Genomic DNA, 24176 nt, shown 5'->3' with positions numbered 1-24176 from the left:
CCTCAGCCAGGAAGGCGTGTCTGAGGGAGAGGGTCTGGCGAGGTGGTCTGGGGGGACTGTGGACACCAAGGTGCAGAGTGGAACCCTGGTTAGGAGCCCCGGGAAATCCCAGCTGAGGAGCAGTGGGTCCCAGCGAGCAGTGAGCGCTGCCTGCAGGGTTCATGGAGACCCCCAGCAGCTCTGACTGGGCCTGCCTGCCTGCCCCCAGGCCACCTCTGAGATGGAGGAAACTTCGCTGACCCCTGCTTTGCTGCCACGGGAGGCCATCCATTGAGTGCTCTTTTGATGAATTTCCCACACAGCCTGGTCTCCTACCTCATTCCAGCCACTGTCTTTGGCCTGCTTCCAGGGAAGATGGTCCTCTAAAGAGATCTGCAGGCATGGGTGGAGTCAGCTGCCTCTGTGTACATCAGCCTGTTAGTAAAGACATCCAAAGGGGTTGGCCTAAACCTCCGCCCTTTCCAGCCTTCAGATGCTATCATTCTTAGGTTTAAGGCAGGTCATGCCAGCTTGAGGACGCCTTGATCTCATGCTGAGGAATTCTGAGCATGAGAATTCCGCAAACAAGGGGGACTTTTCCAGTGAAAAACCCAGTAACCAGAAACAGAAGTAACTCGCATGGGGCGGGGAAAACAGAGTGCCGTCCACCGTGGAAAGGGACTCTGTGATAGACAGAGTCATTGTGGATGAAAAAGGGCGTTGTGGTGAGGTAGGACATGCTGTCACTGGGAATGAGGAAGGAAACATGCCTCCCTTCCTTGTTTAGGAGAGGGGATTTGAGCATGGAAGGAGGAGGTCTCTTTATATATCTTGAGCTATAATAAGCTTTCTTTCATATGCCAGGTCTTTTCCCCTTGTGAAGACTGTTGGGGAGAATTTCATGGCTCCCAGGCCACGTTGGCATACGTTTCTTCTCTTCTATGTGATTGGTTAGCTGTTGCTGCCTAGAAAGCTATGTTAAGAAGGACCCTGAGGCTATATTCAGCCTCAGGGGGAAAGGGTCTCTGTGTTTGATTAGTAATGTCTGTCATGGTCACCAGCGTGGAGAATTATCGATGACATACCAGGCATGTGCCATCCCTACTGTGGGTCAGTGGGTAAAAAGAATAGCCAGACTGGGGGACACCAGAGGCCACCCAGGCACTGTGAGAGGTAACCAGGTTACAGGTGAGGGCTGTGGATGTCCCAGCACCATCAATCAACATGAAAGTTTCTTCCCAGCACCGGTGCTAACCACTAGCACAGCTCTTGTCTTTGACTGACGTGTTTCCTAAATGAGTAGACTTTGGAACAAGCGGCGTCATTGTTCATCAAGAGTCAAATCGTTGGCTGCATAAAGACATCAGCTTGCACCAAAGTCTTTGGTTTCTGCCACATAGCCTGGTTCAGGAAGAAAGAATACGTCTTTGTATGAGTCCATAAACTGTCTTCTGTTTTACATCCCATGAGCTGCTGCTTCTCCCACATAATAAGAATATGGGGGTCAGTCTTCAGCAGTCTAAATTTAGAGAGGATCTGCTGGGAGGTAGTGATCTCCCTGTTATAGGAAGGGTACAAACAGAGCTCAGTGACCACACAGCAAGGATAAGTTTCAGGGGCTGACTGGGATTTTTCACTGAACGTCCTTTAATTTTCCTTCCAACACTGACAGTGTTTGAATCCATGATTTTTTGAAGTTTGTTTTTCATTCAGCAAACCATATGGGGTACCTGCTTTGGGCCAGGCTCTGTGCCTAATGTCAAGGCTAAAGATACGGTCCCTGCCCTTGAGTTGTCTGTAGGTTACCAGAGGAGACAGGCATGTCAGCAGTGAACTGAGGCCACTCGGGGGCTGTGGGAATACCCAACACCAAGAGCACTAGGGGAGGCTCGCTGGGAAGGGTGATGATGGAGGCAGTCAGAGTCAACCAGCAGTAAACATGCAGAGAGCAGATCTCAAACCCAGGGAAGTTTTGGACTTGAGCGAGGACAGTGCGGTGGTAAGGCCATTTTCTGTGTTGGAAGCATTTGAAGGGTGCGGGAGCTAATGACAGAGGGTTTGGTCAGATCGGGAGGATCACCTTGGAGGCCAAGTTACAAACCTTCCTAGATGGGCAGTGGGGAGCCATTGGAGGGTTTTAAGCAGTGGCAGGATATTGTCAGACTTTTATTTTAGAAAGGGAAGTGTAGGGGAAAGAAGGATAAGCCCTATTGCAATAAACAGGTCAGGAGAAGCCAAGAGCCTCAGTGGGGACGGTTGCAGTACATGTAGGTTCAGAGGACGGGTGGTAGGTCGATTTAGGAGAATCTGTGTCTCCTGTTATAAGTGGTCAGTCCACTGATAGTTGTCCTTGCTCAGAATAAGCACATCCTTCTGATAAAACCCCCTCTCTGCAGAAACATAAAGTCTGGATAGATTGCATATACAAGGACCAGGTCAGACGGGCAAGACTGGGGTGTTCCCTTGGTTCCCTGAAGACTCAGAGCTTATACCCAGCCTCCGACTGCCCTGGATTCCATTCCCAGCTGTGCCACCTAGCCGCTGTTCGCCCTCGGGCAACTCGCTTCTCTTTCTGAGCCTTGAGTTCCTGATCTGGAAAATAGGCACAAGCCATTACGTTAGAAGGATGTGTGTGAGGCCGGAGTAAGCCAATGCAGGTGAACCCATCACAGGTGTGAGGCCCAGCCTCACCTGTCCTCAGGGCTCGGTCTCCTCCAGTTGCTGGGGGCAAGGGACGGGTGTCTTGTTGCGTGGCTATAATCACAGGCTGTGATGACTAACTTGGAAGGAACTATCAATTATTAAAAATCAAATTAATTGTCTCAGCCGAGCACAAATATCCTTAACAAAGACTTTTCCAGCAGACCAACTGATCTAATCAACAGGCACAAGCACAGATATTTAATTAGATTTTTGATGAAAAATTGTGTTTAATTTCAAGTATAATCAATTATTAATTACTGTAATGAGTGAGTGTGACTGGGTTTACTAATTAACTCATTTAAAAATTATGAATAACCTTTTCATTTGTAATTATTTTCTACATCCTATCATGCTGCAGATAAGAATTGTATCACTTCACCAGCACCGAGGGAGCTGAAAACAGGGAGAGAAAGAATTGTTCTTTCTCTGCTCTCTGCTCAGGGCTACCATACGTGGTAGGAACCCTGACAGATCCATTTGACATTTGGCTTTAGTTCGAAAGTTCCCGTTCATTTGTAGAGACATCTGCAGTTACTTTCATAGAAAGAGAGAGAAATCACAGCTAGCACTTGCCACCCACAAGGGCTGCGGGGTCTGGGGCAAGGCCTCCGGGCCTTCCTCCCCGCAAGGGGTGTTACTTGGCTACTCTAGTTTGGGGGGTAATCTTGGAATGACCCTTAAGAATCCTGGGGCATCCCATCTGAGATAAGATGTATATTTTTGTCTCCAAAGGACACCTGTTCAGAGAGGTATCTGTTGACCACGAGTGCCTTGCTTTACTGGCCCATTCTTCCCATGAAGGTCTTTGAGTATTTGAGTACTCTGCCATCTCTTTTCTGAAGACAATAAATCTGTTTACAGAACAAAATAGGGAAAGCGTGATACGGATGGAAGATTAGTTAAAAGTTCGAACTATGAAACTGTACTGCCCCAGCAATAATGCTTTATTTTATAGCAGCTAATTGTTTTTAAAATATTTTCACCACAAAAGGCAGTGTAGTGGGGCACCTGGGTGGCTCAGTGGGTTGAACCTCTGCCTTCGGCTCGGGTCGTGGTCTCGGGGTTCTGGGATCGAGCCCCGCGTCAGGCTCTCTGCTCTTCGGACAGCCTGCTTCCTCCTCTCTCTCTGCCTGCCTCTCTGCCTACTTGTGATCTCTGTCTGTCAAATAAATAAATAAAATCTTAAAAAAAAAAGGCAGTGTAGTGTAGTGTCATAAAGATATCAGGGGCCACTTTTGTCATTGATAATGAGAGCCCTCAGCTTGGATTGTGCACTGCCCACATGCACCTCCTGTTCCCAGCACTTTGCCTATGTTTTCTCATGGAAACCTCCCAAGGATCCTTGAATTCTTCTCCCCAGTTTACAGAGGAGGACACTGAGACCCAGTGAGCTAGAGTAAACCACCTCCCTCACCTGGTAAATGGCAGGACTGTGGTCTCCCCAGCCCTTGGCACTCAATTTTTTTCTTTCAAGTTCACAATCTTAAACTTTATGTGCTGACTTTGCCATTGCAGTAGTTGGTATTTTGCTGAGTGCTTGGTATTGGTCCAAGCCCATTATGTCATCTCTCTGAACATGCACAACGATTCTGTGAGTAGATTTTATTTTCTGTATTTTCTAGAAGGGGAAACTAAAGCTCATAGAAGTTAACAACCGGCCAGGGTCACAAAACCAGCAAAGGACCTAGGATTTTAAAGGCCATGTTCTCAGCCACTATGATGTAGCTTCAGGGCTTGAACAGATGGTGTATAATCCAAAGGTCCTGCTCATGCCTAGCTTCATCACTTGCTGACAGTATAAGTTTGGGCAAGTTTCTTAACTTCTCTAAGCTCAGTTTCCATTCAGGTTCCTATAGCAGGTGTGGCTGGAATGATTACCCCATTTTACACAGGAGGAGTTTGTAGCAGTGTGGTTGAGAGCATGGGTTCTGAAATCGGGCTGTCTGCTTTCAAACCTCAGTCCTGCTACTTACTTCAGGCTCATTTCTTTAACCTCTATGAGCCTCAGTTTACCCATCTGAAAAATAAGGCCAATAATAGCAGCTACTTCACAGGGTTGTTGCCAAATTCCAGTAAGATATTTTGCATAAGGGTGCCTGGGTGGCTCAGTTGGTTAAGCGTCCAACTTTTGGTTTTGGCCCAGGTCTGATCTCAGGGTCATGACAGCAAGCCCCACGTTGGGCTCCATGCTGAGCGTGAAGTCTGCTTGAGTTTCTCTCCCTCTCCTTTTGCCCCTTCCCTCACTCTCCCTCTCAAATGAATAAATAAATAAATCCTCAAAAAAAGATAATTTGCATGAAATAGGCTACTGCCTAGTACTATTAGCACTCAGTAAAAATTATATATGATTATTATTAGTACAGTTAGCATCACATGCAGAAGAGAGGTTGTATGTCTTGGCTGAGAACTTCAACCAGCCTTGTCTCGGTGCAGTGCCTCCAGGCTTCCTGGCCTGTGTTCGTCACAAGGGCAGCTGACAGAACAACCAGGGGGACCTGTCAGAAAACATTTGTAGGGATGTCTTGCGTTCCAGAGAAGCAGCTGCATGAAGAATCATTACCAAAAAGGGCCTCACATCATGTTTTTAACTAGGACAAAAGTCGATTCTTGCTTCCCTGACAGTTGCCTCTATGCAGCTAAAACTGACAGGCTCCCTGGCGTTCTGGGTCCCCGCGTGAAAAGCAGACCCCGACCACTGCCAAAGAGTTGAGGATTCACATCTCGAGGATTCTCCAAGCACTTGTCTTGCCAGAGAGGCCTTTGGAACAGGAGACGAAAAAGACTTGCTAAGGATACAAAGAGCAGGCCTCCCTTTCCACTGAGAGGGAGACCAAAGATTACCCTGGGATGATATCTCCTTCCTAGGTCCAGGCTCCCCCTGCAGGAAAGGGGCACAATTCCCCATGATTTCTCGGGGCAGTAGGCTGTTCTGATGGGAAGAGAGGATTGGACGCAGCCGGAAGCTCCACCTCTTGCCAGCTGTGTGGAGCCTTGGCTTCCTCATCCTCAGGTGGGGGACTCATAGGGCTTCCTTCATGAGGCTGTGGCGCAGGGCAAATGAGCTGACTCCGAAAACACGCAGGGTATGCGACATAGGAGGGGTCCCATGCTGGTGGCCTTGGGAGGCTTTTGCTGGCCTTCCTTGGACCACAGTCACCTCAGCCCAGGATGTGGTGGGAGCTGATGATCCCATCAGGTCCCTGCCAGGCTACAGATGCTGCCTGGAGGAAACCGAACCGGGACATGAAGGGTGAAGTCACGGACCTGGGCTGCCTAGCCTCTGCGTAGCTACTACTATAACACGCTCAACAGCGATGAGGGATTCTTTTTTTTCTTTTTCTTTTTCTTTTTCTTTTTTTAAAGTAGGTCGCACTTTCACCTCCACCAGCAGCTGGTTTTGGATTGGGAGAAGAAAAACAAAATCAGAACCTCTGGTTGAAGTGGTGAGAGTTTTAGTGAGAACGTGACTCAGTTGAATTGCCTTACATAAGGCAGCTATCCGAGACTGCTACTTCCTGCAGTCTCACGGTTCTTGGTCTGGAAGAGCCTGGGTCACCCCATTCTCGAGCTTAGCTGGCCGGTGTTGATGGAGGCGGGCCAGAGCATTGAGTGCGGGCTCCCTCCCAGGTCTCCACCCTCTGGCACGGTGGTAAAATCGGCCAAGGGTCTTCTGGGCAGAAGAACGACATAGGCGAAAGCTCGATAACAGAAATGGGCATTGTATGTCCGGGGGTTCAGGTGTGGGTGAAAGGGACACAAAATGAGCAAAGAAGATCAGAACTAGAAGCCAGGGTGACCGTACCCCCTTAGCCCCCCATCCCCTGCCTCTGGTTCAGCACGTGCGTTGGCCTTCCAGGTGCTGTCTGCTTCAGAAGCACACGCCTGTTGCACTGGGTGCCTGGGTGTTGTTAGTGAGCAATAGGGTTCATTTTCTCTCCTTTCTCTTCGACTTCCCATCAGGCCTTTTGGATAGAAGCCATAGATTTAGCTTTATAGCCCAAAGAATGGGAAACGGAGATGATTGAACTTGATCTTTTAGGGGGAGGAAAAAGTGATAAAGATACAGGATCCTGTATTAAAGCTTTTCTCTCCAAGATTGATTCCGTCATGCTGCTCAGTGGGAATTGCTAATAGCAAGATATATATAGATTGTTCTCTTTATAACAGAGCCCAGACAGATATCCTCCAACCCCCCAAAAGGAGGACTTGAGGAGCCCGGCATGGCTGGCTGCCGTGGCCTGAAGTGTCACTGTGCAGAGGAAGGGGCTGACGTGCTTCGTGGTGCTGCTGGGGCCAGAAGCAGGCCCTCAGGGTGAAGAGGACGGGAAGGGCAATTTGGGCTCTGCAGCAGAAGGCTTTTCTAACAAGACCGCTGCCCGTGTGGAGTGGGGGCTGCTTGTGTCTGCTTGTGTCTGCAGTGGGAGGAGCAAGGGTAGGTGCCCAGACTCTACGGCCTAGTGGACCTTGTCCGGATTGACCTTCTGCCATGACTTTGCTGTACGACGTGGGCAAGGACTCGGCCTCCTCAAGATGACTTTCCTCGTCTGTAAAACAGTAATAAAAAAGCAAACAAAAGACTAAACGAAATGATAAAGGCATTTGACACGTTTCTGCTCGGCATGAAAAAATTTTCCGACTTTGCAGACCTCGTGCTCTTCCCACCTCCCCCACCACCCCATTGATCTCCTCCCACTGGTAAAACCAGCCAGCACCTAGGGCTCCACGAAGCCCATTGATCCAGACCTTGTAGCTCAGCCTCCCAGGCACGGAGCAGGGTGGAGAAGGAGAGCGGGTCTGAAGGCAAGTAGATGACATCAGTCTCCCCACATTTCCTATTTCTGCTCGCAAGCTATGTTCAGGGCTCTGACCATACTCCTAGGAGCTCAAGAGCCGAAACCTCACTCAGCCACCAGGCCCTGCCTGCTTATGTTCAAAATCAGTTTTACTGAGATAAAATTTACACCCAGAAAATTAACACTTTTGATGTGTACCGTTCGATGAATTCTGAAAGATGTGTAGACTTGTGTGACCCCCACCATAGTCAAACACAGACCATTTCCCACACCCCAGAGTATTCCCTTATGCCCCTTTTGCAGCCTCTGGCAAACACCTGCTCCCCGTTGGGTAGTTTTAGATACTATTTTTCCAAGACGTAGTAAAGAGGTGATTTACTTCCTGGATTCAGAATCAAACTCTAAGATATTGAAAGGTTGAGAAAACTGTAAGATGGAATTCAGAATTTAAGAGAGTGGGGCAAACCGCGGACACTTTCTAGGGCTTCCTGTGTGTGGTACTTGATCTTCTTGAAGGATAGCAGCGAAAGGCCTCCGTGAGCCAGAAGGAACTCTTGGGTTGATGTCCTTCTGCCATTTTTGTGGACCACTTTTTTCCTGCACATGTTTCTAAGTATTGACGCAGTCTTCATTCTTGTCACGTCGAAGAGCTCCGTCATATTTGTGCCATTACTATATCATCGTATTCCTACTGTTTCCAACTGTTCGCTATTTTAAATAGTGCTTCCTTGAATGTCTTTGTGCCTCCTTCTCTGTTAGTTCTTCTTTCAATTATTTTGTTCCAAAAGCAGGATTTCTGGGTCACAAGGGGTACACAGGTTAAAGTTCTTGTTCCTCACTCCTGGGGGCTCCTAGGGGCTCAGAAGGGTAGGTTCCATGTGGGGCTTTGTGCCTGACCTTGGGTAAGCTGGTTTGGGGGATGGGGTAAGGGAGGTTACAGGTGGTTCTGAGATGCAGAGAAGCTACAAGAACCTTCATTTCTGGAGGGATTTCCACCCCCTTTCTTTCTGTCAGTTCCTTTTGAAGAGCTGACCTCACATGTTCCTTCCTCAGCAAAGTTCTTGACCCCACCCCAAGCCAGGACCCCAGTTACGTGCTGAGAGCATTCATGGTGCTCCCCACAATCGCAGCTGACCATTGTGTCATGGATCGGTTTGTGCCTGCCCCACTGTGAGATCGTAAGCTTCATGAGGGCAGAAACTATTTCTGTTTTGCTTACTGCTACAGCCGCCGTTTGTTGTACGGGGTCAATGTGATGTAGCATGTGTTCAGCAAAAGTCTGTTGAAGGAGAGGAAGCAGGGGGAAGGTGTCCGGGGTCAGAGCCGAACCGCTATTACAAGGCTTGGAGTGGAGGGAAAGAAAAAGTAAGTCTAGGGGCGTATATTTATGCAGAGAACAGTGAGGGAAGGCCTAGAGGCAGGGAGAGCTTGTGAGGTGGAAAATGGCTACTGGAAGCTGAGCAGGGAACACCGGAGTCCGTGTGGGGCGCACGCCTGGCCCTGGCCCTCGTCTGTTCCTGGCTTCCTCCCTGGGGATGTTGAAAGGAGGCTGGCTGTTGGAAGGATGCTGTTTACCAGTCAGGTACCGGGTTCTTCCTGGTTAGTGAAATCTTCTTCCCCTCCCCCCGGCAAAAAAGATGTGTTGGATTTTAGGGCCAGGCAGTCCCGAGTTGGGAAATGTTGTCTCAGAAAAGAACTGAGTTGACTAGCATAATCCTATTTCATAACAACAGCAGCTCCTGCAGAGATGGCACAACTCTCACTCTCCCAGGGCTCTCAGCCCGGCCTGGCGGGCAGAAGTAGCCCCAGCCCTGCATCCAGGGTCCTCCGTCTACACCTTCAACCCAGGATCATGGATAAGGAGTCCATTTTACAAGAGTTACAGATTTGTAGCCTCCTTGGAAAGGATTTGTTCCCCCCCCCCCCCCACACACACATCCTTGTCTTTATTCTAGACTAATTGCTGTGAAATAGCATAATGTAATTGTACTTAGGTGAGCAGAGAAAGTGTGCAGGGTCTCCCCGGTGGCTATTCTTGCACTGCCATAAATATAGGGCTTGTGGAGAGGAGGAGGGTATGGTCGGGGCTGTGCTTGGGGCTGTGCTTAGGGCTTCAGGCTCAGGATCCCAGTGGGGAAGCCAAGAAGCAGCTCTTCATTGCAGGGAAGAGGGAGGAGGGCGGGAGGCAAGGAGAGATGGTTGTAAGCAGCACAGTATTTTTTCTTCCTCCTATCAGTAAAACAACAAAATCACAGCTAAAGAGCTTCATCCTTTAAAGACAGCAATACCATCAGTAGCAAGAGCACAGACTCTGGACAGAGTGAGGCCTGCATGCCAGCCATGGCCCACACAAGTTTTTTATCCCTCTGAGTCTTGATTTTTCTCCTTGGTAAAAGGAAAAAAAAAATCCATTAATATCTAAGCAGTGCTTTGAGCATAAGTGAGAAGCCCTCCGCAGGGGGTCCAGACCATGGGTGGCCCATAGCAGGTGTTCAGTTAATGCCATTCTCACCCTCCTGCACAGCCAGAGCACCCTGAGGCTTTAAACCCTCTCACTTTCAGCCACCAAGGTCCATCCGTGGTGGCAGGGATTTCAGGTAATCTGAGATGAAGAAGAAAGCGCTTCCCCGAGCTCAGGTTTGAGACGGTGGAGAGTGTTCATGGAGCCGTCTGCCAGGTTGTGTCCTGGGCTGCGAGGGACAGACAAAGCCAGATAAGCTGGCATCACTGCCTGGAGTCATCCTGAGTTTCATGGAGAGCCAGATGTGTAAGGAGCTGATGGCAATGCTAGACAGATGATAAAAGCGTGTTCCTGGAGTTTGAGCCTGGTCCCTGTGGGAGTCCGAAGGAAAGAGCAATTCATTCTAAGCAAGAAGATCAGATAAAATTTCCCCAAAGCATTGAGCCTTGTAAATCAAGTAAGATATTGAAGGGGAAGCTACGAATGGCTTTCTGGAAGCTGGAACAGCCTCCACAAAGGCAAAGGATGGGAGATGGAGGTGTGGGCTATTTGGGGCCCCTGTGTCTGAAGACTGTGTATTAAGATGTCTGTTGGAGCATTTGACCCACCCGCCGGCCTCAGTCTCTGCTTCACCCATGGCTCCTGAGTGTGGAAGCCCAGAAACCACAGTGTTGATAGGACACCAATGCCTTCCCACTTAGAAGAGAGGCTGCATGAGGCCATTACACGGTAACCTTCCCATGAGGCTGTCCAGCTCACGGATCCAATATGGTCCAGCAGTCTGCATGCTACATGGAATTCCAAACCGCATTCCTTGTCCAGCAAGCCTGGATGTGGAAAATGAGGCTGGCTGCTGGTAAAAAGCTTGTCTAGCTGCAAAGATGGGTGAGAGAACAAGGCTTCAAAGCCAGATTTTTCTGGTTCCAATTCCTACATTCCTTCTGTAGACCGTGCTGCCTCTCAGAACCCGCCCCCTGTCCTCCTCTACCACTGTGCTGCACACCTGCGGATCAGAGCAAAAAACAGAGCCTCTGCCATGCTGGCGGTGGCAATCTTCTGCCCGTGCTCCCAGCTCTCCTCCCGCAGCCTAACCCCATGTACTTGTCCTGGGTGCCAGGCACGTTCTGAGTGGTACATGCATTTTCCCACTGGATCTTCTCAACAGCCTTACTTACCCAACACGTTATTTGTCAAGTGCCAACCATGCACGAGGTACCATCCTGTTTTTATTTCCATTTTATAGACAAGAAATGGATGACCAAGTGGGTTTAAGTCATTTGTCCAAAGCCATGTCACTGGTGAAGGAAGGAGCCAGGGTTTGCCCCCAGAGCCCGCCATCTTCCCACTGTACTCTTGGATTCCTGCAGCTGGGGTGGGGATGGGATGGTGCACCTGATCGGAACCTCTGAGAGGAGGTGGAGCACACCTTACTGAGCAGAGAAGCAAACCTACTTTCTTACGGAAGAAGAAGTAATGTCCTGTGCCATGCCCTGTGCCAGGATTGCCATGTACCCGTGGCACTGAGTGGCTCTGTGACTTGGACCAACATGCTTCAGGACCAGAGAGACCAGGGGCCCAGGTGACATCAGGGGACTCAGTATGCATCGCTCCCGGAGCCCCAGCCTTTTGCGTTATATGATCCCACTGTGCTCCAGGCTTCGTCTGGCGTGAGTCAATTACCACTGATGTTACAGTTCATTGTGCAGGAAGCCCTTCCTGCTGGTGGATGGCAGGCAGCTAGATTTCTCGTCCTTTCCAGCTTGGAGTTAGATTTTGTTCACAGTCTCCAGTGGGGAAGGAGAAGAAAGGCCAGTGTCATTAACAAATGTGGCTTCCATTTCTTCCTGTTGTCCTAAGTGTTAGCAGCCGGGCCCCTGTGGAACTCTGTGGCAAGACCTAGTTGTGGAGCTCCTGTGTGCATCTCTGGGTACGTGGGAACGCACATTACTCCACCTGAACATGCACGTGGAACTGGTATATGAGGGAGATGGGGTGGAAGGTGGCAGAGATTGAATGAGAACTTTAGGAGGAGCATTTTTCTTGACAGTTTTCAGAAACTGCAAACTCCATTTTGCAGCTTGCCAACTTCTAACTTTGTGTAGCGCATGAAGTCCATTGCATAGCACTGCTCATGCCCCTGACTGTGTAGGTCTAGGGCTGTGCCAGGTGTTTCACAGACAAATCTTTGCATTAGTCCATGTTTTAAATGTTCAGTGTTCTTTCTTTTATTAACTTTTAATCATTGTGATTAGAATGCCTTGTGTTTAGAATGCCTTGTGTTTCTAGTTCCCTTTCTTTTTTTTTTCCCCCATTTTATTTATTTTTTCAGCGTCTAGTTCCCTTTCTAATCCATTAAGAACTTTCATTAAATTCTTACAAGAGCCCGGGAGATGGCTTTGTATTATTTCCATTTCTGCAGATGAAAACACTGCAGACCAGAGTGGTTAAGTGACTTACCTGCTGGTGCACAGCTAACAAGGGGCCAGAGCTGGGAGGCACAGGTGGACAGCAGAGCTGGCCAGGGATAGGGAGCACGTGGACACACACTGTCGGGCCAGTGTGCGTGGGAGAGGTCCTGCAATCATGTTAAGGGCCCCAGGCTGGGGAGGAGAGAGCAGAGGTCATCTTTGGCTCAGGATAATGGTGAAAATCCACACAGAAGAAGGTGACATTTAAAGTGGGCCTTGAAGGATGGGAGAAAGGTTTTTTTTAATAGAGAGGGCAGTGGCCGTTTCCACACAGAGTCATTGCACCAGCAAAAGCTTAGAGGCTGGGTGGACAGGTGTGTTCCAGGTGTGTATCAGGGATAGGAGAAATCACACAGACCCAGACTCCTGAGCAGAGAGAAGTGAGGAATGTCAGATACCGTGCTCAACAAGCGCATAATATGCTCTTGAAAAATTGTGTCTGTTTCAAGGAGATACTACCTCAAGTTTCCGTCCTCAGGAAAATAGTGCCAGCAAAATTGGAGCAGTAAGACTGGTCCAACTAAAGAGATTTGCCCTTCCCCCCCCCCCCATTTTTGTCATTTCCGCAGTTGCACAGCTCATTGGAAAGGCAGCACACATGCAAAGCGGTTAGGGACAGAGTCTGGGCACTCTGGATTGGACTCCTATCGGAGGTTATTCTCCACCTCTTATTCACTGTGTGATCTGGGGCAAGTTATGGAACCTCTTTTCGTCTTGCAGAGGATAGTAATAACTCTACCTTCCTTGGGGATCTTTGCGCAGATTAAATGATAGTGTGTTTATGGAGCACTTGGTGTGTTGCTTGGCACGGAATTGCCTTCAGAGAACGACAGTGGCTCTTGTTCACTTGGCCACCACCATCACCCCGGCACCCAGAACACTGTGCTGCCTTAACCTTCCTAATGGAAGGGCTGAGCCAAACCAGAGATCTGTGTCTGCCAGAGAGAGAAAGAGGGAACTCACATGTACTGAGTGCCTTGCTGCGTGCATGCAGGGGCAGGGAAGCAGAATGTGGTGTGACCACCACATTCAGTGGCCAAAGAGCCAGAAAACGCCTAGCCGTGGGGCAGGAGACTGCAACACTCTGGGGAGTCAAAGAGGGACACCACACACTCTATTTTGTGAGATTTTTAAATGCTCTTGCAAAATGCTCCTCATTATAAAGAAATATTATCCCAAGTTACAAATCCAGGTGGCAGGCTCCACGTTAAGCTGTCCGCCCTCATTTCTCTTACTGAAGTGAATGTTCAGGGGGAAAAGACCTATCCTAATAATATATACACAAATTAAAACTCCATTTAGAGGTACAGTGGGGACCACCTCCTAATTGACTTTGATCATAGGGGAAAAAAAAATCAGTTCACACAGTTGGTATGCCAGAGGAGATCAGGAATGGGAGAGTGGGAGGGTTGCTCTGCAGAGCCCTGTCACACTAAGTCCTATTAGCAGTGGAAATGGAGCCTGGAGACAGAACTGTCCACCTCCCATTGCTTCTAGCATCAGCCAAACCCATGTTTTCCTCCTGGGACAGTTGACTATGAGAAGGAGGGAGTGGCATGGCTTATGCCTGAGAAGCAAGTCCTTTGCTAAATGGAGTGACCTTCATACAGAGGAGCTTTAGATGGCCTTGTGAATAGTGTTGATACGCCCTCAGTTGCAAGTGCCGCCAAGATAGGAAACCCAGCGGAGCTTTCTGCCAGCCTTTACCCCCTCTTGGGAATGGCAGGCACTTCCCCAAGTCTGGCTCTGTTCTGCTAGGACAGGGCCAGCTGCTCACCCCAGCAGAGCAGTTGGAAGAGGTTGGCAGTGCCCAAGGTGTCTTCCATCCCTGGATCATTAATGAGGCCTGGAAAACAAAGGGCAGCTGGTGGGCATTTTCCTGGGTTCCAGCACCTCCTTGGCCATTCCCTCTGTGGGCAGGGCTTTGATCAAAAAGTCCGTGTTTATTCTGATCAGGGCTAATGGGAAACCTGGCCCGTGCTCTCCTGACAGTAGTCTGAGAAGAACTCAGGATTTGGTTTGGGTTCTTGGTGCTGCCATGATGGCTGGTATGATCATGATAATTCTGGAGATACAAGATGAGATTGGTGTCTACTTTGTCACTGTGCTTTGAGGTGCCTGATCTATAAAAGGGGGTTAGTAGTAATATCTTTCTTAAAAAGTTTGTGAGGTTAGATGATACAACAAATGTCAATCTTCCAGCATTATAGCATGCACATGGTACAATTTTAACACTTGGGAGCTGTTAGTGTTTTAAGGATAACCCTAATTGTGTCTGCCCACTTCCTTTTCTCCCTCTTGTCTTCACTCCCATGGGCCTGGTGCTGAGGGGCAGAAATGAAAGGAATAATCCTTGCCCTGAAGGGAAGGCCTTACGGTGGCCTGACGGAGCCTGTCCCACAAGCTCGCTCCATTTACTTCAGGCTCGAGGAAACAACCCTTTAATCTGGGAGTGCAGCACCCGATGAAAGAGCAGGCCTTGAGCATGGCTTTTCTGCATTTAGTGGGAAGACCTCTGAACCCAGAAGCTGGAGAGTTGGGCTCAGCGCAGTCCCAGGCTCTGCCCAGATGCTCAAGTCAAGTCTGGGTCTCCTCTGTGCAGTGAGTGGGGGGCAGATCCCTGTGACCGTAACTTCCATCTTTACAACATCCCCCAACACCGGAGCAAAAACTAGACTTCTCAGCTCCCTCGGGAAATATCCTTATGTCCCTTTTGCAGGGCAGACCTCACTATATAGTTACAGTGACGATGATGATGATGACGATGAAAATGATAGGAACAAAGAGGTTTGTCTATTTGAGAAAATACCAAGCACCATAATCTCATACACTATCTTCACAACTCCTGGAGCTCAGTATTATTGCCACCATTTGAAAGATGAGGAAACGGAGGCCCAGGAGAGTTAAATCACCATCAGCCAAGTTCCATCACTGAGAAGACAAGAACCAGAGAAGGAGCATAGGGCCGTCCGCGGCAAAGCTGGTGCTCCTCCCCACTGCACCTGGGAGTAGGGCAGGGAGAGGTTGGGTAACTGGGCAGAGATAGTCTGAGGGTCAGTGGAGGTGACCAGCCCTAAATCAGTTATGTATAGAAGAGGTCTTAGTAGAGCCTGTGGGCTGAAATGTGCCCAGGAAAGACAGCTTTCTTACTCTCCTATGGTAATCATACCAGTTTATTCGGCACAAATAAGATTCCAGCTCTGGTTCCCCCATGACTTGCTGTGTTACCGGTTTCTAGGGCCCTCCGGTTATGTCACTGTTTCTCCTCTGCATTGACAGTGGGAGTGCCTGTCTCCCTCTTCTGAGGCTGGCTGTGCTTGAACCTCTTACCCCCCTTTGGTTTACAGAAATACTGAGCAGCTGCCAGCAAGCCCTTCCCCACAGCACTGCATGGTGCAGAAAAATGATTAACTGCACCGGAGTCCATTCTCCAGAAAACACTTCATTTGGGGGTGAGAGACAGTAACCCTGATTGTTGCAGTCAGGTGGATCCAGAGACAGGAAGAAAAGCAATATATTTACTTGATTTAAAATTAGTCCCACGTAGTCACCAGTGGGATCCTGTCAGGTTTCTTTATAGCGACTCTGCTTTTAAAAACTGTTTTATCCATTGGACAAATATCTCTGGTTCCTGTGGCCAAAGTCTGTCAGCTAATGGAAGCATGATAGCAAAGGGCCCTCGGTGTAAAGAAATTGGCAGTTGGCATGGAAAGGGCACTAGAAGGAATATACAGAAAGAAGGAAAAGGTGGTGCAACAGCTGGCAGATCTTCCCGCAGATACAGCACTTAGCAAAATCAGTGTAGCAAAATGACAAAGCTGAGGACAGATGCCATTTGCTGAGCTCCTACTGTGTGCCTGCCAAATGACATGCATTATGTCATTTAATCCTTTGACACAGATCCTACTAGCTTCGTTTAGCTGAGGAGGAAACAGAGACCCAGAGAGGTGAAATAATCTGTGCAAAGTCATGAAACCAGTAAACGACCCAGCTGTGAGTGCTCTGGAGAGACCCAAAGTTGAACCAGCATGTATGCAGCTTTGACTGTGGGCATCAGCCATGCCTCCAGGAGTCGGGATGTGGAAGGCCAGGGGCCCCAGGCTTTGTCCCTGGGAAGAACCCATTTTTACAAACTGTCTCAGGCGAGCAAACCTGGCTATGCTGTCCGCAAGGGCTTTGCCTTGAATGATCTTTTTTTTTTTTTTTTGGAAGACAGAGATCAGAAGTAGGCAGAGAGGCAGGCAGAGAGAGAGGAGGAAGCAGGCTCCCTGCTGAGCAGAGAGCCTGATGCGGGGCTCGATCCCAGGACCCTGGGAACATGACCTGAGCCGAAGGCAGAGGCTTTAACCCACTGAGCCACCCAGGCACCCCGCCTTGAATTATCTTTAATTATAACTTAGTTTCGGGCATCGTAACTCACTAGCAGTGCCGTTGTATCAAGAGGAGAGCCTGGACTTTAGAATCAGTCAGATCTGGGTTCACATACTTTATCACTTCCCATCTGGAAAGTGTCTTTGGCCAAGTCTTGCAGCCTCTCTGAGCCTCCAGTTTTGTCATCAGAAGATGAGAATAATAGTAATTTTCTCAGGGCTTATATCAGGATTGGATGAAATAACATATGTAATTCCCCTTACTTAAGCGTCTGACACATGGCATGTCCTCAAAAGGGGGATCCCCTCCCCGGGTTCTGTCACCCTTCCTTTCTACCTGTTCCTCCTGAGACTGCATTGTAGAATTTCCCTTTAAGATAAGACAGCATTAAAGTGAGTTTGGAAGCGAGGGAAGAAAATTTGTCCATAATCCTATCATTATAATTCAAAGTCTGATGTCATTTTAACGTATGTCTCTCCAGATTGCTTATATGCATATCTGGTTTTGCAGGGATGCAGTCAGCAAAAAGTCCTGCCTCTTTTTTCTTCACGTTCTATCACCAGCATTTGCCCTCACTGCTGGTGGTCATAGTCGTTTTTGTATAATGATTGCATTGCATTCCATCTGGTACCTGTAGTATAATTCAGCTAAGTGTTCTATTTTCACACATCTAGGTTGCTTCCAAATTTTCAGCTCTTGCCTAGCAGTGTGCAGCCCCGTGTATTGAACCTCTGGGTTTGGAACTTATGCATGTTTTGGCTCTGTAGCAAAACGAGGTCTGGGACCTGGAGAATGAAACTCTGCCCCCTTATTGCTGCAGTTCTTTCTGGTTTTTGTTTTCCCCATTAGAGGACCATCGTCAAAGAACACCAACGACTTAGATTTTACAGAAATGACATTATTAATTTAAAAAATAAAAAACAAAGACAAAAAAGTACTGAGCACTAATCTAAAACAGAAAAGTGGGGAGCCACATCGCTGGGTTGGTTCCTACTGCCTTTTGAAACCAGAAACGCCAGTTGCATCTACAGTTCCTTGTGGTTATAACCCTCTCTAGTCACTACCTGGAGCCGCTAATTTACTGATGCAAGTGGGTTCGTGCATTCGATTTTTGGAAGGAAGGGAAGCGTGCACCGTGACAGGGAAACTCTGCTGTACTTACATTGGCAACTCCTGCATAATGACTTTGTTAATTGCCTCCTGCTGGCTGGGTGTTGGGGCGGTAGGGCGGGAGGCAGCTTCCGTGTCTGAACATCTATTGAGCATTTGTCTTAAAAATGTCAGGATGGAGCTTGCACTTTCTCAGCCATCGCTTATGTCTTGCTGGGCAGGAAAAGGCGACTGGAAAATGTCAACCCTGGGATCAGATTGACCAGAGCTGAGGGAATAAGAAACTTCCCCCACCCTATCTGTTGGCTTTCAGAAATCATTAACATTTCAGTGTGGGTGATCCTGTGAACCCGCTACATTTCCACGGCCTTCTTCTGAACTCTTTAGCATCCTTTTCACCTTTGCGTGGAATTACAAAGTAGTTTAAAGGGAAACCAGTATCACCTTTCTTATTTAGGTCACTTTCAGCGTACTTGAGAGTTTTGCACAAACAATTATAAATACAAACCACAAAGTGTAGTTTCGATAATCCCAGGATATGCATTGGTAGTGAGTGGTTACTGTCAGTTCCTCAGGGAACAGGGAACATGACGATTACAACTTCTGTTTGTCAGCGGTCTGGTTCACCCCTGGAGCAGGCTGGCGAAAGCCATTCGTACTTAGCATTTTTTGGATCCATGGCTGTTCACTTCAAATCAGGGAGGCAGCGTGCCTTTACTGCCTGTGCAACTTTAGATCCAGGTAGCTGGGGGCCAAGAAATAGTTATTATCACCAATGGTCCCCCCAGACATTAATTTCAGCCATTTTTGAGGTGGTTTTTTTGTTGTGGTGGTGGTGCTTTTTTAGTTTTGTTTTTTGTTTTAATTCGGCTTGGTGTTTTGCTGGTGGCTCTTTGTTGCCCATATTTTATTTTATATTTAAAGCAAAACAGTGGAAAAGAGGAAACTTCAGTTGGGAACGTAGGCTCCTGACTTTGAAACTAGTCTCAGATGTATACTAGCTGCTGTGCTCATATCCGTGACTCCTGCCTAATGACTTTGTTAATCGCCTCCCGCTGGTTGGGTGCTGGGGGTGGGGGACGCTTCCGTGTCTGAACACCTATTGGGCATTTTTTCTTAAAAATGTCAGGATGGAGCTTGCACTTTCTCAGCCATCACTTATGTCTTGCTGGGCAGGAAAAGGTGACTGGTGGTGTTGGGTAACTTACTTTACCTCTCGGAGGAAATCAGAGCATGTCACTGTAGCTTTAATGTTATTCCACTTTTGCCGGGTACATTGCCCAGCAATGATTTTTCAGCCTGTCTTTACATGAGGATTAAACTGGGTAATTTAAAGCATTCGCCGTGTAGTACAAGCAGTGTCTAAATGGGGTGTCTCTTGATCGGATGGGGGGCCCCAAATGTGGGGCGATGATCCAGTGGAAGCTGGTGGTGGCGCTGGTGCTGAAGGGATTCACCGACTGCAGAACAAAGGAGCTAGAAGCTGATTGAATCCCACGGGAGCAGGACAGCGGAGGACAGGCTGCCTACAAGAAGCAGTGGGTGAGGGCTGCATTTAAAGGGGGAAGGTGAGGTGGTATGGTGAGGGACTGCCTTCTCCCTTCTTTGGTAACTGTGCCTTGTTGTAGGTAGTGCACTGATCAGTTAGAGCCTGTGCGTATTTTGAGGTGGGTCACCCAGTCACTCACTCGAGCCAGTTGCTCAAGGCTGTTTGCCCGAAAGTGGGGTCCACAATCCACTGCAAACGATTCGAAGTTTTGTGTTGCTATTACTGTTTTGATGGTGTTCAAGGAAAAAAGAAGAGTGGTTGCTTGAGCTTATGGGTTCCTTGGACAGTCTGTGGCTAAGCATGTGTTCTGCCCTTTAGGAAGAAGAGAGCAAAGCGGACTGTTCCTTCCTTCTTCCCTTCTGCTATACCCTGGAACTACAGAGTCCGCCAGCCAGCCCACAGTACAGTCAAGGAATCGAGGGCCCTCTAGCACAACTGTAGTTCAGACAGATCAGAGAGGAGGAGTCTCTTCTGTTTTGGCTGTAAAATGACAATTCCGAGTTGAATGTCACATTTCTGTCTCCACATCATCCCACTTCTCTCTCTAAATATTACCTTTAACCCTGCGTTTGGGAGCTCATTCTTGGTGGCCCCATGCTCACTTCCCTACCTACAAGCCTCCGAAACTGTTTTTGGACAATTGAGTCTTCCAAGAGAGCCCAGGTTTGCGCTGGATCCAGAACTTTGCTTTCCCAGGTGGTGAGAAGGAGCAGAGGGTACTGCCAGCCTCACAGCTGTCTGAGGCCTCTGTGATTGTGGGTAGTCGGGGAGAGGCCGAGAGGAAGCTTTGGGTCAACACCTCCCCCCAAACCAACTGTGGGCTGTCCTGCCCTAATTAACTTCCCTGGGACATGAGATCTAGTGATCACATTCACCTCTAATACTTTTTCCACTGGCTTTTCTTCCCCCTCAGCGTATTTTTTTAAGCAAGGAGTTGGTTTTGCATCTTGTTAAAAATAAGAGAAAGCTTTGACAATAAAAATGTTTCTCTTCACAAAGCTGTGAGAGTTCTATTCATTCTGGGATTACTTAATTCTCATGACCTTTAACTAGACAGCACTTCTGCACAGTTAGATGAGATAATTGATTCTAATGGGGAAAGCAGCGCTGCTCATTTAACTGCACGTATCTGAGTTGTCCTCCGTTCAAACAATTTCTCCACTACCTTTGGAGTTGCCAATATATAGATTAAAACAGTAAGAAGGTAAGCAGAAATGGGAGCTAATTCAGCCTTGGGAAGAGCAGAGTTTTCATTTCTTTCAGACAAGTGAACTTTTATTATTATTGACAACTACACAGAGATAGCCGAGAGCAGGCTGGAACACCTCATTTAGTGCCCAGGACCTCGCATGTGCTCAAAAAATGTCAGCTGCTCTCATGTCATTATTATCAACGTTCTGAATAGAACGGTTAGAAAAGACATATGTACCGTTTACAAAGCGCTTTGCCATATATGATCTCATACGACACACTAATTCTTTGAAAGAGTTTTCTCCCCACTTCTTGGCTGCAGCTAGGCAATGGCAGTCAGGATTCCAAACCAGTTTCGTCCCCTCTGGTCCAGCATACTGTCCCCTGCCCGGCAGTGACCAAGGAGAAAGCGAAGGGTCCGATTCCGTCTCTGTTACAGAGCACCCCCTCCAGACGGAGTCGAGCTTGTGTGCGTTCCCTGGTGGGCTCGTGTGTGGACTACATGTCAGAAGGATGTGCTGTTCTGGTCTCCTTTACAAGGTTATTTGTGTCTTAGAGGCAGCCACAAAGTCCCTCAAGACCCCCAGCAGTGACCCCTCCCACAAACGGACCAAGCAACCCAGGTCTGGGTCCTCCTCACAGAGCCCTCGGTACGTAGGAGCCTTGGCTGCATGTGTGGAAGGTGTTGTCTTTATCGCGCCCCCCTGCCTTGCTCAGTAAAGCCAGCCAGGGGAGCCTGGGCTTCAGGCCAGAAAGGCTGCAGGGGTCTGATTGCGGGGTTTGGATAACTGCAGGTTCTAGTCTAGACTCTGCCACATGGGAGACATCTAACCCTCCCTGTGTTCATCAATGACATTGTGTTTAATTTCTTCATCTGTAAAATGGGGTTATTAATACTCAACCTTCAGGATTTTTGTAAGAATCAAAGGAAATACTGCATTTACTGCCCTCAGCCCAATGCCTGACATGCGACAGTCACTCAGTGAAGCATAGTTTTGTAAGCATCTTAATTAACCTTTGGAGCCTTAATGTGCACATCTGCACATTGGGTCTGGCCTTAAGGATCAGATGTGAGTTATACAAATTTCCCACTGCACTTCCAGGCATGCATTCGGTCCTCAGTAAACCTAATGACTATGGGTTTCAGATCTCTGTACATCCTTTCCTGGTTCCTCTGGACCTCTTAGTGGATCGGCCAACCCCTCCTCTGGGCCTTCTAATCCTTCTGAGTACATCTGGTTCCATGTCCGTCTTCCCTGCTTGACTGCGAGCTCATGGAAGCAAGGACTGTCTGATTATGTCCTGGCTCTCCAGAGTCAGCCATAGGTCCTGATAGAGAGTGGCCTTCTAGAAAATATTCATCAGTATGAGAAAGGAGTGTTGTTGTATACAGGATACTGCTTAATTCTGTATGTGAGGAATCAGGGCAGGCCTCCCAGAAGAGGTAAACAGGGACCATTGACAAGTCTTGGTCCTAAGATAGGATTTAAGCAGACATTATGCACTGGACTACAGACATTTTTGGAAACAAGATTCCTAGCCTTTCCAGCATTATGTATGTTAAGGGACAAGTCCATTCTTTAGCATCTTATGGTCTTTTCTGGATTGTTGCACAAGCCTATTTAGCAGTTGATACCTTAGAAAAATGTTTTTTTTTAAAGATGTTATTTATTTATTTATTTGGCAGAGAGAGTACAAGCAGGGGGAGCAGCACAGAGAGGGAGAAGCAGGCTCCCCGCTGAGCAGGGAGCCTGGCGTGGGGCTCGATCTCAGGGCCCTGGGATCATGACCCGAGCAGAAGGCAGAGACTTAACTGACTGAGCCACCCAGACGCCCCAGAAAAAGTTTTTAAAACAGAAATACATGTACATCCTACAAAATAAAAAATACAATAGATACAGAGTGAAAAGCAGATTTCTGTCCTGTCCCTGATCCTTAGCATCTCTTTCTATCATAGGCTGCACCTTCTGTAACCAATGTCTTTCATCTCCTTCCGAAGCATTCTATACATATACAGGATTTTTTTTAACCCAAAGATAGTATTTCAGACACACTGTTCTGCATTCAGATACACTATTCAGAAAAATACAAAGAGCTTCCACACACACTTTTTTTATGGTTGCATAGTATATTGTGTGATGGTAACTTCTCTGGTCCCTTATTGATGGACTGGTTTCCAATATTTTGCTACTACAAACAGTGCTAGAGTGAATAACCTTGTATGTACATCATTTAGTATGTATGTGAGTATATCTGGAGGAAAAATTTCTAGAATTTTCTAGAAACCCTGGGAACTTTTGAGTCCCAGGGTAAAGGGTATGCTTTTTATAAATTCAATAGCTTTTTTCCAATTGTCCTTCATAGGGTTTGCACCAACTTATGCTCACGTCGGCAAAGAATGAGAGTGCTTATTTCCTGTTCTCTGTCAATGCTGTATAATTTTAACCCTTTTTAATCTTTGCCAAAGCATATGTGAAAAATAGTATTTCAAAGTTTAACTTACATTTCTCCTATTATGAGTGATATCAAGGGGTCTTTTCATATGTTTGAGAGCCAATTGTATTTCTTATTCTGTAAACTCTCTGTTCATAGTTCATATTATATGCTTACTGAGCTGTTGGATTTTGGTTATTATTTGTAGAAGTTGTTTTTATATTAATGAAATTAATCCTTTGTGATTCAAGTTGCAAACTTTCCCCCAGATTATTTATCTTTTGAAGCAGGACAAGACTTCCTGCACCTCCCCCCATCCCTGTCCCTCTCCCAGTTCCTCCAGAGTGTGAGCCCTCAAGGGCACAGTCTGTGCCCTGAGAATCTCCGTGCCCCAGGCCCCCATGTAGGGCTTGGTGTGCAGGAGCCCTCTTCAGGGCTTGTTGAACTGAGCTGAACTAATTCCCTGCATTCCCTACCCCACCCACCCTCCCCTGTGGCTTGGGAGTTCCAATTCCACCTCCGGCAGAAAAAGATGACTTTTCTCATTGCTCACCACAGCCATGCACCTGTTTGGCCTAAACTGGCACCTGCAGCCGATGGAGGGGCAGATGTATGAGATCACGGAGGACACAGCCAGCAGTTGGCCTGTGCCAACGGACGTCTCCCTGTATCCATCAGGGGGCACTGGGTTAGAGATCCCTGACAGGAAAGGCAAAGGAGCCTCAGAAGGTAGGGTTGCTGTGTTGTCCGTGTCGTGAGTCCTCTGTGTCTGCCTTTGAACCGAAGAGGTCTTCATTACGTGCGTCACGTGCCTGACTCACAGCTCCATGCTCTGGCACTCCCTCCATCTCTCTGCACTCCACGCCGGCTGCCAGTCTGCCTGTGTCTTCATCTCAGTTCCTTGTCACTGTGAGCTCATAGCGGGGCTTGGGCAGCAGTCATGGTGCTCAGCGGTATCCCATCTCATGCCTGGAGGGAAGCATTGTGGGCTTTCACACTGCTGGGGTGGCTGGCTTTGGTGGTGTGGGATCAAGATGAGCCCTTCTGGAGCAACCTCTTGGGGGTGGACGGGCATCTCCAGAGGGGGGGATGTGGGTAAGTGGGTAGATGGTATGTTA

The 24176-nt window shown here is 48.1% G+C and overlaps 1 protein-coding gene across 1 annotated transcript in view; it reads left to right on the top strand.

Moving 5' to 3' along the window:
* Positions 1-24176, top strand: part of TENM4 (teneurin transmembrane protein 4) — a 593562-nt gene that overhangs the window by 377142 nt on the left and 192244 nt on the right. Inside the window, exon 11 of the mRNA XM_046016487.1 lies at positions 23617-23787. Within this exon, the coding sequence (XP_045872443.1) occupies positions 23617-23787 (171 nt within the window). The remainder of the gene's footprint in view (positions 1-23616; positions 23788-24176) is intronic.

This window comes from Meles meles, chromosome 8 (genome assembly GCF_922984935.1).
Source record: "Meles meles chromosome 8, mMelMel3.1 paternal haplotype, whole genome shotgun sequence".
Taxonomy (NCBI): domain Eukaryota; kingdom Metazoa; phylum Chordata; class Mammalia; order Carnivora; family Mustelidae; genus Meles; species Meles meles.
This window is presented reverse-complemented; position numbering and strand designations above follow the sequence as displayed.